This window comes from Vombatus ursinus, unplaced genomic scaffold (assembly GCF_900497805.2).
Source record: "Vombatus ursinus unplaced genomic scaffold, bare-nosed wombat genome assembly UNPS02014779.1, whole genome shotgun sequence".
NCBI classification, from domain to species: domain Eukaryota; kingdom Metazoa; phylum Chordata; class Mammalia; order Diprotodontia; family Vombatidae; genus Vombatus; species Vombatus ursinus.
This window is the reverse complement of record NW_020954557.1, coordinates 8,840,570-8,857,737: the sequence shown is the minus strand read 5'-3', so window position 1 is coordinate 8,857,737 and position 17,168 is coordinate 8,840,570. Positions and strand designations below refer to the sequence as shown.

Genomic DNA, 17,168 nt, shown 5'->3' with positions numbered 1-17,168 from the left:
TAGTCCCCTCCCTATATGCAACGTCATCCCCAGACGCCTCTTGTGACCTTCCTGACTTCCTGGGTCCCTTTGTGCAGCACTGACCCAGACCCCTCCTCCCAGTGTCTGAGTCTGACTTCCTAGGTCACGCACTCTGTCTATGCGCTAATCCCAGATGCCTCCTCCCTGTATCCGGTCCTAGCCTCCTACGTCACTCCCTCCCCCTTGGTGTGCTAAACCGGTATCTGACCCTACAATCATTGGCTAGTAAGCGGGCTGGGGAGGAGGGGCTAAGTAGGTACTTAGGAACGAGCATGGTCAGATCACGCGCTCTCTCCTGGCTCCTGTTCTGTTGCTCTGGCCTTGCTGCTTGGGTTTGCTATGATGGCTTGCTGTGATGGCCTCTGAATAAAAGCTCTGGTATTGGCGCCTCCCGATGGCTCGTCTCTGTGTGTTTATCCGGTTGAGGACCGAAGACTCGGAAGTGACTATGATTCTGGTAGCGTGCTCCTTATAGGAGGAGAGGGTACCGGCGTGCGGCCGGCAGAAGGTCAGAGCGCGGCCAGTACAAGTGGCACCCAATGTGGGGCGGAGGAAATAGGCCAGAGGCCCCGTGGATCAGCTGGTCTGGTCACGGGAAGAGAGACGAGACCCTTAGCCGATAGGGCGAAGGAAGGAGGATGGGACAGTTGTTTGTTAAGGTCCCGTATCGGGAGGTGCAAGGGAAAGAAGTGTATAAAAGAGTGAAAGAAGCGGAAATCAGTAGTGAGGAAGAGTCTAGGAGTGAGACAGACTCAGGGAGTGAGACAGAGGACACTGGAAACAGGGAACAGGAAAATAAGCAAGAGAAAAGAAAGCAAGGCCAGAGCAACAGGGCAGGAGCCAGGAGAGAGAACCTATTGGTCTTGGGCACATTGCTCCCAATGGGCCGAGATAAGTCCTCATTCCTCCTGTCTGCTTCTCCCTATGCTAGAGCAAATAACCTTAGTACCACCCCAACGAAAGGTTATGGGAGAACCTGTTTAAGGCTCAAATGTTTTCACTGATGCTACAAAAACTATAAGGCCTCTATTTATCATGAGGCCTCCAAGGAAATAACAGTATTAGAAACCCCCTATGACTCTACCCAGAAAAATGAGCTCTTTGCCATCCTCCATGCTTGCCGTAAATATCCTGAGCCTATAAACATAATCTCTGATAGTCTATATGCAGTAAAGGTTCTTAAATGCATAGAGGACGCCGTCCTCCAACCTCATAAGTCCACCATATCCTCTCTCCTGAGGGAATTACAGCAAATTTTGTTGCAGCGAAAAAACCCCCTTTACATTCTCCATGTTTATTCTCATCAGTCCATCTTGCCTCAGGAGCTCAAGCTCTGGCTACTTCCTTGCACCCAGCTTATCTCACATAGCACTGCCCACTGCCTCAGGGCTTCTCCGTATCCAGCCCATCCCAGTTCACCACGACTCTGCCTACCACAGCCCCTGCCTCAACTTCCAAAATACCCAGATCTTACCCTACTCTTGCCACAGCGCCCAACCTGGTAGCTGCCAACATCAGACAGTCCCTCACAGTGTCCGGTCTCTATATGTCTTCCTCTTGCATCTTCTTCTTGGTCTGGTCAGGCCCCGACAGAACTGACCTTAGCCCCCATATGTTCTTCCTCCTGCTCTCACTACTCTATCCCTCACCTCCATGTGTCCATGTGGGTCTCCTACCACCATGGACACGTGGCTTATTTCCTACCTTTCTCCCTCCCTCCCTTCCTCACATCGGAGGGCAAATTTGTATTACATAAAAATACATAGAGGTCTATGGAATGTTCTACTTATGTAAGACAAGAATTGTCTATGTTTGGCAAATTATCATGGAGTTGTATATTTCCTCTTCTCTCTGTTTATGTGGTCCTGCCAGCTTTTGAACCTGACAATTTGAGTCACTGGACCCGAATGTCTCCTCAGCCTTCTCCTTATTATTCCCATATTCTTTCTTGGAACTGAATCTCCTGGAGGGACATTGGTGGGCCTTATGATCATTGTGATCCTAAATAGAGTATACAGCTCCAGGATTTTTCTGCATGTTTTTCAGAGTCACAAAGAAAAGCATTATTTAATGTGGTTAATAATTGCATTAGCTGGTTAAGACCAAGGATTAGACATAGCCCCTGAACACCTAACATAGGAGCAGAATAGATTATTCCTACTTGCTGGGGAGAGATTTTCTCCCCTGCCTAGTGTAATCATGTGGAAGATTTCCTTTTGTAGTGAGAATTAAGCCCAGTCTTTGCCTGAAGTAGCATGGCATAGTGAAAATGGCACTTGATTTAGAGTTAGAAGCCTTGTGTTTGAGTTGAGGCTCTTATCCTTAAACTGTGTGACAATGGGCAAATCACTGTACCTTTCTGGGCCTCATTTTCTTTATCTATGTTGCAGTTGGACTAAATGATCTCCAAGAGATTTTTTAGTTCTAATATCCTATAAATTTTTTCTCTATGACTCTTAAATCAGAGAATTAACACTATGATACACCTCAGTGATAAAAGCAACACTGGCATTATTGAATAGACAGTGACTACCTATGTGATATTAATTTTTTCCCCAATGAATGTTAACTTCTAGTTTGGTTATTTTTGTTTTTGTTTTTGGTCTTGGAAGCTCCCTATGAGGAAACATTAACTACCAGTGCTGTCCTGAGAGCCCCATGGGGCACTGAAATGTTTTGACTTGCCTGGGGCCGCCCAACTAGTCTGTATTAAAGGTGGGTCTTGACCCCAGGTTGTCCTAACTCCTAAGTCAGGTGCCTCTAGTCACTCATTAATCTATGCCGCCTCTTATTCTACTACTACGAATTCCTCCTTTGGATCTTAAATGCTTTTGGTATCAAGAAGTCCCCCTGAAGAATTAAAATACAACTATGCTCAGGAGGATATTGTCCCAGTCTATTGAAGCTGATTTGGGGGACTTTCAGGTTTTCGGAGAAAAAGTAACTATACCAATGATGGTAAAAGCAAGAAGTCATCATTCAGTGTATTTTAACTTATGTAAGAGAAGGCATAAAGCCTGACTTGAAACATCCAGAGACAAGAGGAAAGAGACATAGAACCATGGGTTCCAGGCAAAGGATATGTCTGTATCTCAGTCTCTGGAAAGACAAAGAACCAACCCAGGTGAGTTGATTCAAACGACAAGAGGAAAAAGAAAGAACCTAGAAGAGGCATCTTCCTTACTTTGACATTCTGTCTTAACATGCCAGGCTCTGGTCATTCCTTTTGTTTAGTGTGGCATATTTGGGTTCTGTCTCACTGTATAGGCAGACAAGAAATGCGTGCAACAGCCAGGAATTTTATAGGGAGGGAGGAGAGGAACGAAGGATTTATTAAATGCCTACTATGTTTTGGGCTCTGTGCTATGTGCTTTATAATTATTATCTCAAACCTCCTACCAACTCTGGGACGTAGGTGTTATTATCCTCATTTTACAGTAGAAAAAACTGAGACGAACAGAGGTTAAGTGATTTTCTCAGTCACACAGCTTGTAAGTGTCTGAGGTCACATTTGAACTCAAGTCTTCTTGACTCCAGGCCCAACCCTCTATCAGCTATATTATCTAGGCTGCCTTTAGGAGAAAAGGCAGGAGATAGCCACTTATTGTAAAAGCTAAGCCTGGATATCCAGAGAGGTTTTTTTTTGTTTTGTTTTGTTTTTACTACTAATTTAGACTGCATTTAAGACACCAGAAACTACTGCAGTTCTTATGTACTTCTAGATCCTAGGGCTCTGCCATAATAAGCACTCAGTGTATATCTATTGCAAATGATGTGAATTGAATGGGGTATTTTGCTTTCGTGATGCCAAACATCTGGATATTTTTAAACATCTGCATGAGTGATTCTTTTCATCAGATGGTTTGGCATTGTGTAGTTTACAACCTCTTTGTCTTACTTGGATGTTTACTGTGCCAGGATTGATCCAAATGTTCTATTTAATGAGACCTAAAAGGGAATGGCATGCTGAATAAACTCCATTGTTTACCTTTCATTAATATTTGCTTCCTTGGAGTAAGATAAGGTTATTTAGCCTCTGCTTCTAAATGCTTCATTTAGATTAGAACGCCTGCATTTAAATCACAAGTAGACTTTATTGTCAGCAATAAGTCCTAAGGATGCCCTTCAGTCACTCCAGCCATTTATTTTTTCTAAGAACTGCAGAAAAGCTCTGGGTTGAAAAATGCTAACAACTCCTCAGGGTACATAAAGCTTTCCCCATTCCTCTCAACCCTAAATGGGTTTGTGGTGGCGTCAGTAATCCCCATGTTGCTAGTTTTCTCAGTAAAAGGTAAAAGATGTATTAGGTTTTTTTTTCTACCTAGGACTAAATATGAAATAACTGTTTACTTAAGTAGGCCATCACAAGAAAATTGAACTTTTGTTCTCTGGCATATCCTAGGAATGGCAGCCTAAGCAATCAAAACAGACTGGGCCACTAAAACAGGGCCTTCCTGCTGGGAGCCCCGCTGATCACAGGGGCCTGTTGTAAGAGAGAGAAAAAGACAGTATTGTGCCAGGAGAGTTGTCTGGGGAGCAGAGCAGAGAAGCAGCATGTAGGCGAGAGGCCTCTTAATTTTTATATAACTGACCCAGCAGCATATTTATAATCCACCTCACAAGAGGTAGCCTTCAATCCAGCAGTGGGATTTTGGTGGTGCCATTGGTTGCTGTTATTCTCAGGGAAACCAAGGACTAGAGTTTACTGGGAAGGGCCTAGAAAGCACAGGGCCTGAAATGTGTTTGAGGGAAGGGCTGGGTGGGGCACTGAACTCTGTTGTTCAATTTCACATCTGGCCAGCAAGATGATAGTCTTTGTGGAAGGCGCCTTGTAAAACAGACTCATCTTGGCTGTAGGAAGACTCGTCTTCTGAACTTAGACTCTGGGTTAGCGGCACTTTAAAGCATCGATTCCTTTTCAGTAAGGGCCCTGGGTTGATCCAAAATGGTTTGGGAGACTTTTCAGAAATTTTTTCCCCAGATGTGTGAGAACATAGTTCAGTTGCTTTTTGGCAACAGTCTCGCTTTTTACTTCAGTTCTCCTTTAAGTGAAAATATATTTTGTTTTTCCTGGGAGTGTGTCTTTTTATCTGGGCAGGGCAGAATTTCCCAGCTTTATAAGCATGAGAATACCAGATGTGAAAGAGATAGTGGTTTGGCAGTTGTGTTCTGTACCCCTAGCCAGCATGGTTAAACTTCTTTCTTGAGTCAGGTTTGTGTGGTGTTTTTTCTGTGAGGGTCTGTTGGGAGGTACTCTGGTGTATTTCTGTGCCTGTATGGAGGTATGAGCACATTATTCAACTCTTTCTCCTCACTGGAATGGCTGGATATTAACTGTATGCTGTTAACACCTCCTCATTTGATTTCTGGTCATCTCTCCTACCAACAGCATGAGTTTGAACTCTATAACAATAATAGTCAGTATTTGTATTGCATTTTAAGTTTTATAAAGAGCTTTACATATTATTATGCTACTGTTCCACACTTCTTTCCTCTTTCCTCACAGCAATCCTGAGAGATAGGTGCTCTATAATTGTCCCTATTTTATAATTGAGGAAACTGAGGCTGAAAGGTTAAGTGCTTTACACAGTATCACACAGTAAATGAGACAGGATTCCAGCGTGGGTCTTATTGATGCCAAGGCCAACATTATACACTGCGCCACTGTGCTGGATCTCAAATTTTGCAAATATATTGACCTCAGAAAAGAGGAGTCTTCTGCTTTTTGAGAGGACCTCCAGCACTGTAAGGGTCCTTTTGGGCAAAAAAGGTGCCCTCCAGCCTTCCTTGTGAGTTTCTCTCTCTGAGTACCTAGCTGTTATAGGGAATTTACAGCAATGATTAGATGGAATAGGTTTGTATGTAGGGGGGGATGAGGGAAAGATGAAGAAGATTAAAAGTGGAAATGACCAAGTTCAGTAGCACAATAGTAAAATTTTAATCTAAAAACTTATAAGAAGAGGTGGTGGAACCTGTAATGTAAATAATCTATAAAATAAATGGAAATATTTTTCTGGTTTTATTAATCATATCATATACTTTGAGGAGACCCTTGGAATAAATTCTTGTGAGGATCACTGATCAAATATTTCTCACATTCTGAAAACAACTTAAAATTCACATTTTTTATTCCACCAGTTTTCAAGAAATTAATCAATTGTAAAAATAGAAAGAGTCACTCTAATCATTACTGCTTTATTTTAAGTGTGGTGGTGGTGGTGGTGGTGTTCCAGATGTGAACTGTATGAGCCAATACTATTTTCTTTTGATGTGGGATATGTCTCTTACCAACCTTCATTAAATGTATCTTGCCATTTCCTGTAGTATTCCAGAATATATTTGTCTAATGAACACTGAGGTAATATGGATAAAAATGTGAACCTTGATAAGACACTTCTTTGCCTTGAAAAGTGGTGGGTGGTTCTTGAAACTGGGTTGTTCTTATGAATGAGTACAAGCAAACACAGTCCTCCAATGCCTACTTACTTACAATTGACTGCACAGCAATATAAGATTTTGTACAGACAAACAATTTGGAGAGCTAATTAGGACCCCTTTAACCCTTTCACAGTGGAAAGCCATAATGATACTAGTCAATTACATTATTCTTTCATTCACCTGAGGCTGGAGTTGCGTTCAGACCTAAATGATAACACATGGTTTCATGCAGTGAGGATTCATTTCATAAAATCTCGATCATCTGTAAATCTAATGACTATTTAAAACAATCCAATTTATTTTGGAAAATTAAAGGCATTTCTCTACCTCTTATAATACACATGTTCCTAACATTGATTCATCTGATGACAGAATGAGAGGTTCATGAAGAAACATTGACAGCCAAGGGTTTGCTCAATGCTGACTTCACTCCACTAGGCTAGCATCAATGATTTACTGACTTTACCTAGTGTGAACTGTTCCAGTATCACTTGCCCTGGGGTTGGATGGTTTTTCATTTGATTAGCAGTCTATAAATTGCTTGCTATTTTTCTTTTGTCAACATTTTCTTTGACTATCCATATGGAATGTTTTATGAACTCTTCTAGACTGGACCCTTGATTATTTGTTAGTTTCTCTATTGAGTGTACTTCGGCATTAGAGTTTAAGTCAGTTTCTCTTGAATTCCTGTGATACCTATTTTGAGTAATTACATTCCTGAGAGGGGAATTTAGGGCTTTAATGAACTATTTTGCAGTTAATGAGCAAAAAGACTGGTAGAAATATAGACAATTTTTGTGTGAGGGGGTTGTTTGTTTTTGGTCTAGACAAATAATTTCATAGGTATTGGGGAATGCATGATGAGGAAAATCCCTCTGCAAGTTAATCAGTGCAAGTCAACAACTTCTCTATAACTTACGGTCTATGTTGTACTAGTATCAATTTTGATCCGTGATTGGTGACTTAAGTGGTCATTTAAGGGTGACCTTAGACAAGTTGTTTCCTAAACTCTTAGAACCTTAATTTCTTCATCTGTAAAATGGAGATAATGATTCATATTTACATAACATGTGTTTATAAAGTACTATTTCCATTTTATATTCCAGGAAAGAGAAGCTTAAAAAAGCTAAGCTGATTTGTCCATAGCTAGTAATTATTGGATATGAGTTCACATCTCCTAATTTCAAATCCAATGCCTTTTCTAGTACAACAGCTTGAGTCCCTGCCTATCTGATAGGTTTGTTGTGAGAATCCAACAAGATAACAAGGGAAACTGTTACGATATTTATATAAATATAATTGATACCATTAATGTTATCTACCATCCAGATGAGACCAGTGTCCTTACCTTACACCAATGTCCTTACCCTTTGAAGTAAAACTAAAGGAATCCTTTGATGACACCCCTGGGGAATTTGTTCATTATTGGCATTAGAAGAGAGCATGAGTTTGAAATCAACAGAAGCAGCAAGCAATTGAAATGAAGTCTTGCTTCATAGAGTTATTGACCTGGAAAAGATGTGCAGACAAAACAACACTTAAACTGTCCCAGACGGTTGGATATCTTGCTTTTAATTAGACCACAAGCAAAAGTGATTAGTTATCCATTTAACAATCAGTCATTTTTATACCTAACCTAAATTAGCTAGTGTTAATTGGTTAATAACTTGACATTTTAACATTTGGGGGACTAGAATGTCATAAGTAATTTCATTGCTGGTGATGAATCTGATTTATACTAATAGCATAGGATTAATCGAAAAAGTTAATTGGTCTTCTTCCTCTAACGCTGCAAGCCAGTTAAGGCAGATTACATCCCAGGGAAATTTGCAACCATTTACCATCACCCTGTGATGAAGAGGATGACAGTAATAACTGCTGTTCAGTTTACAACAATGCTGTGAGATGGATGGAGCAAATATTATTACTCTCATTTCACAGATGATGGCATTGAAATTCAAATGGGTAAATGGCTTGTCCAGGATGCCATGGATGGTAAGTGGCAGAGTCTGTATTTGAATCCATGGCTTCTGCTTCCAAGTCCTATGCCTTTTCCATTAGACCATGCAGTCTCACATTGGAATACACAACTATTTATTGGACTATTCACATTTTAAATTGCTCAGATCACTGGCATGTTTATGGAAAAAGCTGGAAGTTATCAAATATATTATAGACCATAAAACATTACTTTCTACTTCGAAGTTACCTCTGATAATAAATTTTGCTTTGTTTTTGTTTTGGGGTGGGGGGAGATCAGAATGACACTCTCAGGCTTGGACTTTGTGCTTTTCCTTATTCTTTGCTGGGATTGATGACAAAGTCACCACACGCTTCTGCACGTGTTACCTTCAGACGAATCCTGTTGCATGCCGACCTCACGCACCTTTCTTGTTTCATTTGAGGGGCTGTTTGGTTTGCATTTTGGGCACAGAATCTGGTGGTGAGAAAAAATTTCTGTAACACATGCTGCGTGCCACTGGATACAGAATAGAAGAACAAGCTTGGGGTTTGGAGTCAGGGATCTGGGTTTGAATTTCACCTCAGTCATGTGCTATTTGTGTGACCTTGAGCAAGTTATTTGACTTTTTTGGGCTTCAGTTTTTTCATCTAGTAAATGGGGGGAAGGGAGACATTGGACTAGATGAATGCTAACTAAGGTCCTTATGAATTGGTGATCCTATGATGTGTCAGTTGAGGAAATTGGACTCAATAACTAATTTATACAGCACTTTTAAACTTTTTAAGTGCTTTCGCTCCATCAAGCCTATGATTTAGGGAGTACCGATATTATCCCCATTTTGCAGATGGAAAAATTGAGTCTTTGAGAAGTTCAGTGACTTTGTCTGTGACCTCCCAACTAGTAAATATTTATGCCAGGATTCAAACTCTCCATTCCTGATTCCAAGGTCTATGATTTATATACAGGAAATATTTTTTCTTCTAAATAAGTTATAAATCCTTTAACCTGGGTCCTTAGGTCCCCATGGACCCTAAGATGTTTGTAGTACAAGGTGTAGCCTGAGGCAGGAAAAGGAAATAAGAACATGGAAATTTAGGCATTAGAACCAAAAGGTACCTTAGATATCACTTAGTCTGAATTCTCATTTTGGGGCAAAGTGACTTCCCGAAAATCACAAAGGTAGGGAAGGGAAGAACTGGAATTTAAACTCAGCTCTTATAATTCTACATATTATGCTTTTTTCAGAGATTGAGTACTAAGCTCCTTGAGGCTTGGGCCTATATTTAATTTTTAAAGCTTTATGTCCAGTTCCTGGCATAGTGTCTGGCACATAGTCAACACTAAATACTCTTTTGTTGATCGATTGGTTGGTTGAGCCAGTTAATGTGCACTACAGTAATATGACCGTTTTCTGGATTGTGCCCATGGATTGATTCCACTAAGTTTCTAGGTTAGTACAAGTAAAGGTGAGGCTCATAGATGAGCTAGGGGGAAAGAGTTGGTTATAGATGAATATTTGAGTGTCTCGGGACCCTCTTGCACTGTTGGTGACACCTGGGTCCATGGCTTACATCCTCACAGACTGGAAAGGGATAGTTGGATTCCATGCAGAGTAGTCTTGACAAACCTGTTTTAAAGTCTTCTACACTAGGATTCTTCTATCTCAATCCCCCTTTCCAGACCCCTCATGAACCGGGCCCTGATGTTACACCACTTTTTTTAGCTACTAGAGTTTGTTGTAACGTCACAAGTTATATAGGTGGCAATTAATATCTAGTGAAAGGCACTACTGTTGTGCAGAGTAAGTATAGTTGTTTGAGGAAAAGATAAAAGTGGGACAGTTTTAGAGCTAGAAATCCCTCATAGATGCATCCATATCAGATCATTCCTAAACTAACTTAGATGCATGGATTTGTCGATTGTTAAGTGTTAACAGGGCAATTGTTCTGTCGAGGGGATGGTACTGGATGGTCTCCGATGTGCCTTCTAGTTCTAGATTTATGATTCTTGCTCTGTATTATGACCTGCTCTGTAACCCACTCCTATGGCTAACAATCTTCATGCTAATTTTGTCTTTATTGAAATATGAGCATTGTTGCAGCCTTAGAAAAGATTGGGGCAGCTAGGTGGCACAGTGGATAGAGCACCGGCCCTGAAGTCAGGAGGACCTGAGTTCAAATCTGCCTTCAGACCAAACACTTATGACACTTACTAGGTGTGTGACCCTGAGCAAATCATTTAACCCCAATTGCCTTTAAAAAAAAAAAAAAAAGATGGAGAATAGCAGTTCCTCCTCCTCCAATGTAATAAATCCTTCATACATTTTAAGGTAATTATAAAGTCCCCCATTGGGGGACTTGGCTGTTGGATATTGGCTGTCCCTTCTCTAAGCGATATAACTTCACTTCCTTTAATTTGGCATAGCTTAAATAAATAGCAATGAAGTATCACTGCAGAGTTCATGTTCAGTAAAAAATTCCTCAGGGATGACTTTTTAAGACATAATATCCCTGAGTTTTCTTTGCTGAAAGTCCTGCTACAATGCTTCATTGTGGCTGGGGAGATGACCCTAGGTTCTGGGAGACCCATTAGTTCTGGCAGATCTTACCAAGTGGGACAGACTTTAAATATAGGTCCCATGTTGTACAACAAAGGACTATTATTTCAATAAGCAAATGTAAATTAAACTCCTATTGAGTTCAGTGCACTATACCAGTCAACTAAGGGAGAAACAGAGATGGGTAAGGCAGTCCCTACCCTAAAAAAATATAGATTCTATTCTGAGTTCATAATCCAGTAGCATCAAACCCAAAGATCCAATGTTTTATATAAATCAAGATTTGGGGAAGATTGAAAAGGAAATATCCTGCAGAGAGAGCACTGATAGATAATGAATGTGTTTTTTGGGGTTTTTTTTTGGCTAGGCAACCGGGTTAAATGACTTGCCCAGGGTCACACAGCTACTAGGTGTTATGTGTCTGAGGCCGGATTTGAACTCAGGTCATCCTGAATCCAGGGCGGATGCTCTATGCACTGCGCCACCTAGCTGCCCCGATAATGAATGTTTTGGCTATCGTAGCCATATCCTGGAGTATGTATGTTAGGGTCAAAATTTGCATCACTGGAGTGGGTACCCTCAAAAAATCAGAGATCCTCTAAGTATTGAAGAAATTGAATTTAAAAATGGGATGCTTCAACCAGAATCCTTTATTTTTCTACCAGGTGACAATTTTCTATGGTTTGGGTATCAGTTTTACATAGGGTTTATGTTAAAGCAAGAAGGGATGTTGGAGGTTCCCCTCATTTTACAGATGTAAACCCTTGGATTAAATCTGTGACATATTAACAGCTATTAGTGGTGTCTGTTAGTATTAGCCTTTGGAGATGTGATTTGGGTAGAAGAAGGAGAGATGAGGAAGTCAACAAAAAAAAGAACCGTTACATTTCATTTGAACTTTTAAAGAGGCTCTTTGATGACTAGAGTAGGTCTCTATAAGGTTGCAGTGTAAACCATTTAGTCTCTCTCATCTTGGTGCTCATGTGCTCAGTAGACTCTACTTACCCTTTACTGCCCTCCTCATGCTCTGTGATCTAGCCATACTATTCCCACTCATCTGTTCTTTGAACTCAACATTCCACCCCCATATTTTACTTTTGCATTGGCTCAGACACATCCACTCTGCCTGAAATCCTTTCCCTTTTCACCTCTACCTCTTAGAATCCTCGGTTGCTTTCAAGATTGAGCTCTGCCTGCTGCAGGAGGCTTTTCCTGGGCTTCTCAGATGCTAGAACCCTTTTTTCTGAAATCACTTGCCATTGACTCTCTGTATCTCACCTATATCTATTGATTTATGTGGTGTTACCCTCATTAGATTGTAAACTCCTTGAGGACAGGGACTGTTTTTCCTTCCTTTTATATCCCTGGTGTTTAGTCTGACACATAGTGTTTAATAAATTGTTGATTGGCTGACTGATTGACATAATGGCTATCATGAGAAGTTAAATTTAAAACAACAGCCCTGTAGTATGTCCATTATTTATCTATGTTCACACATTTCGAGCCCCTACTACTTAGTTAATTGCTCTCCGGCCCAGCAGTGTCCCTGTGGACTGAAAGGGTTAATATACTTTCAAATATGTCTAATTGACTCCTCCTGGGAGACTCCATCTCAGAGTCATCCCTAAGAGTCTGAGCATTTTGAGAAGCAAGAATTTTAAAAATGACTTTACAAACATTTCTGCTCTTTGTTTTTTCACCAATTTTCTAGGGTCTAGGCACATATTTCAGAATTAGGTGGCTCACACAGGCTGCCAGTGAAACAAAAACAGATTGAAAAAGAGTTTTAGACTATCAAAGCAACATGCAGAGAAAACCTAATATTGCTTTGTGATACTTTTAACCTGGCCCACATTCAGATATGGGAGTTAGGGCGACGTAGAGAAGAATTGTACACTATGAGAAAGAGAAAAAATACTGACTTTGTGGAAAGGCCTGTTAATTCTAATCATTTCTGAATGTGATTTTGAAACTCCCTGGAAAGAGATTTTACGTACATGGTGAAAATATGTGTGTCTTTTCAGGTTTGTGGAGAAAAACAACGCTTTGAGAAGCTGATGGAACATTTCAGAAATGAAGATAATAACATAGATTTTATGGTAAGTTATTTTAGCAGTGAATTCAATGTATTGTTACACAAAGTTTCTCCATTTTGGGAAAACATGTAGATGATGTATTCATAGTAAACATAATGAAACAAGAGTATAGCATGTTATTGTTAGACCCCAGAACGTCTATTTTAATTTATCAGTTTCCTTTGTTGCATGAGTATGTTTTGCTGTATCATATATATTGCATGATATCATAAAAAGGACTCTAGGAGCAACTTTGCAGCATATCGGAGGAAGATTCACACTTAGGAAAAAGAGAAATCAGGCCCAGTGCTCCTTGCCCACAAAGGCATGCACGATCCTACATCTGTCATCACATGGCACTTATAGCAAGAGCTGGCATCATCTAGCAACATCTGCATTCTTTGGTTGGTACTAGCCAAGCTGACGGTATACGGTATAAACCATCAAAATCCTGTTGCCACAAGATGTGAAGAATGATATAATATATTGGCATACGAGGTGGATATGTTGATAAACATTTCAAATGGAAGTGCTTAAGGGAATGTATTTTTGTAACTTGAGCTTCTGATAAACATCTATTAATAATCCAACGACTGCAGTTTTATTGGAGGGCACTATAAGATTTAAACAGCTTTGTGTTGCTCCCCTTCTCCCCCCACCCCTTTTTCCATACACACAGAATAGTTTCAGTCAGGCATCAGTCATTTGCCAGGTTTTTCTAGCAGGCTGGTGCACATGAAAGAACATATAATGGAACACTATCCAAGTCTCCAGCAGGCAGTAAAAGAATAGGATGGCACATTAATTAATGTCTTGATCATTGTAAGTTAACCACTGAGCATAATTTTCTGAAGTAGAGGGCCTCAGAGTAGCAGTAGACCCAGACTGCCAGATTCTCCCTGACCTAACTCGGTTTCCTCTGGGGAATCTCTCCTGGACCAGAGATGACATTGTTTGGGCTTGACTCCCCATGACAGCCCCTGAGCCACCTGGGTCGCTCATGCGGAAAGTCACCACTTCATTCATTCCTGGGTATGGGACATCAGACAAAGGACCAATTCGCCTTAGTGAAATTTCTTGTGGTTTGTACTGTTAACAGCAAAATATGGGAAAGATGCATCACAGATGTTTAACCTCCAGAATAATATTGTTTTATTTTTGCTGCTTATAGTTCCTCAATTTTTGCATGTGTGTGTACATGTGTTCTTGCTCTATTATTACTTTGCAAAATCAGAGAGGAAAAGAGAAGCTTAGGAAAGGTACATAATCTGACAGCATATGTGCTTCCGCTTTTTTTTTGAGCTTCTGCTTTTAAAAAAACTTTCTGCAACATGATACTAGGACTCACTATACACTGAGTTTCTTTGTTAATCTGTGGAAATTACTGAGGTGCTTTAATATTTTTCAGTGAATTTTTACATTAGCAATGGTTTCTAAAAAGGTACAGAGTCCACATTCTGGATTTCCCCCCAGTAGTTTGGGACCATAGTCCAATTCAGAAATTCCTTTGAGCCTTCCTAATTGGACCAAAATTGTTAATTGTATTAGAAATGTTTAAACATCCACATGTCAGTCATCTGCCTATTTCACTTGCTGAAAGAAAAGTGTTCATCCTTTCCATTGTGTGCATATGCAGGCATTGTTTGAATGAAAGCTCCTAACATAAAACTATGAAATATATATCTCCAAGGACATGCTTGCACCTTCACTCACAAATGAATTTATGTTTCTCATCCTGCTCTTTAGTGGGGTTGCTTCCTTTTGTCATTGAGCTTATTAAAAATATGGCAGCTCTGTTGCGCTGAGCAGTACATGGTTAATAGCAAATAGGTGAACGTTTGAAATCCTGCTACCACCATCTGGTCTTAACAAGAGCTACATGTTATTTAAAATGGTATGTAACAAATCACTTTAGAAGAGAAGCAGCCTGAGTCTTAGTAAAGAAAAGTCAAGAGTGCTTGTGAAATGCAGCTGGATTCTTCTTTTCCCCAGTTGCCCTCATCAGAGGACTGAAGAGAAGGGTCCTCAACAGGTGATTTAAACCTGCTTATAAAAAAGAAGGAGGAGGAGCACTTTCACAGAACAATCAAAAAGTCCCAAACCTTTAAAATTTCCAGGAATAGGCCTAGGTGATGAGATTTAGTTAAATAGCCTCAATACTAGAAAGTTCTTCCTACAAGGTATAATGCAAAATCATTTCCTTTAGAATAGCATAGGCTGGAAAGAGTACAGGATTTGTAAATAGTATTTTATTTTTTCAATTACATGTAAAGATAGTATTCAACATTCATTTTTTGTAAGATTTTGAGTTCCAAATTTTTTCACCCTCCCTCATTTCCACTCTGTCCTTTACCTCCCAGGTGGCAAGCAATCTGATATGGGTTGTACATGTACAATCTAGAGCATAGGATTTGAAGTCAGGGAACTTGGGTTCAAATCCTGGCTTTTATCCAAGGCCTTTATGGCCTTGATAAAATTGCTCCTCCTCTCTGCTCATCACTTTTCTCATCTGTAAGATGGAAGATTTGGACTAACTGACCTCCAAGTTCCCTTTTAGCTCTAATTTCTGTGAGTAGAGTAAGATTCTGTTGGTTTGTCTATGTTCAGCATGGAAAGGGCAACAAACCAGTGATGGAATCTTTATAAATAACCTAGAAATACAGACTATCAGAACTGGAAGGAATCTTAGGGCTTCTGTGGTCCAGTCCCTTCATTTTGCAGATGGGGGACTAGATTCTCCTATGGCCTGTGGTTACTCTGTAGTATTCTATACAATTAACCCTTGTGGAGACTGTTTATGTACCTTAAAGAAATAAGCAGCTACAACTAAGTGATAGATGACCTCTACAGGAAGAATATGTACCAAGGAAAACATTCATAAAACCCAGAAGATGGGAATCATTCTTAGAGGGAAAATAAATGTAGTTCTCCTCAAGGGCTTAAGCTTTCTCGGTAGAAAGGTACTACATAACAACCTTGGGAAAAATAGTTATCAAGGTATCTTTAATTATGTTTTGTAAAAATATGTTTCTCTATTACAAAAGGAAAATGGAATTGAGTGATCTATATTACTCATTTTCCATGGTGGGAACCTAGTTAATCTTGGGAGGGTTTTGGGGTTAGAAGGTGTATATGGGCATAGGGAATTTGGGAGTAAAATCAGTACTTGTATGGAGTTGTGATTAGGAGTTCATTAGAGAGGGGGAGATAGGTGAGAGGGCTCAGCATAACACACTGGCAAGGATGAGAAATGAATGAAAATAGGGTTGCAAAATTGTCAGATGAGAAATTGTTTTCTTGGAAAAGCTTCCCCACAGGATTGGGTGGAGAAGGCGCGCGATGGGGCTGATGCTGAAGTGCTTCTAACCTCGAGTTCATTTCCTTTCAGGTGGCATCTATGCAGTTCATTAATATTGTAGTCCATTCAGTTGAAGATATGAATTTCAGAGTTCATCTCCAGTATGAATTCACCAAATTAGGCCTGGATGAATACTTGGATGTGAGTATTACTGAGACCACAGGGCTGTACTATGGCATTTGATTTATGTGACCACCTCTAATTAGCATATTTCCAAAGTGAAAAGAATTTGATTACTCTCCAATTCTTATTCAGCCAATCAGGACCTCAATATGGTCCAGCAAACTGCTGCCATGCTGTCTAAAGGGATCAAATCGGGGTATTGCGTGATCTTCTGCTTCTGTGAGCTTCTCTGCCAATAAAACTGGATTCTTTTCAGAGCTCCTGAGACCTCAGCCTGTCTCTTGCCAGCAGCAGCCTCTTAGTAGCAGAGTTAGCTAACCCCACACATGCCCTAAGCTGCTGCAGCTGCAGCTGCTTCTGAGGGCGCAGTCCAGCCTCTGTTCTCGCTCTGAGCCCAGACTACTGGACTGTGCAAGCTTTGAGCTACGCCAGGACACCTTCTGGGCAGTAAAAGTCAAAGACCATGACTACTGCAAGTGCATAGCAAATCGTTATATCATACAGATAAAGCTGGAAGCAACTTGGGAAACCTACCCAGGAACTGACGCATTTTATTTTAGATGGTGGTTATTGCTTCAGAAGTTTTTCATTCTGGGAGCAGGGGTATGAAGAGGCATGGTCCCATATCTGTAT

General features: G+C 40.3%; 1 protein-coding gene across 4 annotated transcripts in view; it reads left to right on the top strand.

Annotated features, from left to right (window-relative positions):
* LOC114045696 (formin-like protein 2) overlaps positions 1-17,168 on the top strand; it is a 371,038-nt gene that overhangs the window by 312,943 nt on the left and 40,927 nt on the right. For all 4 annotated transcript variants that reach the window (XM_027865802.1, XM_027865804.1, XM_027865803.1 and 1 more), the window contains exons 10-11: positions 13,004-13,078; positions 16,443-16,553. In XM_027865802.1, the coding sequence (XP_027721603.1) occupies positions 13,004-13,078; positions 16,443-16,553 (186 nt within the window). The remainder of the gene's footprint in view (positions 1-13,003; positions 13,079-16,442; positions 16,554-17,168) is intronic.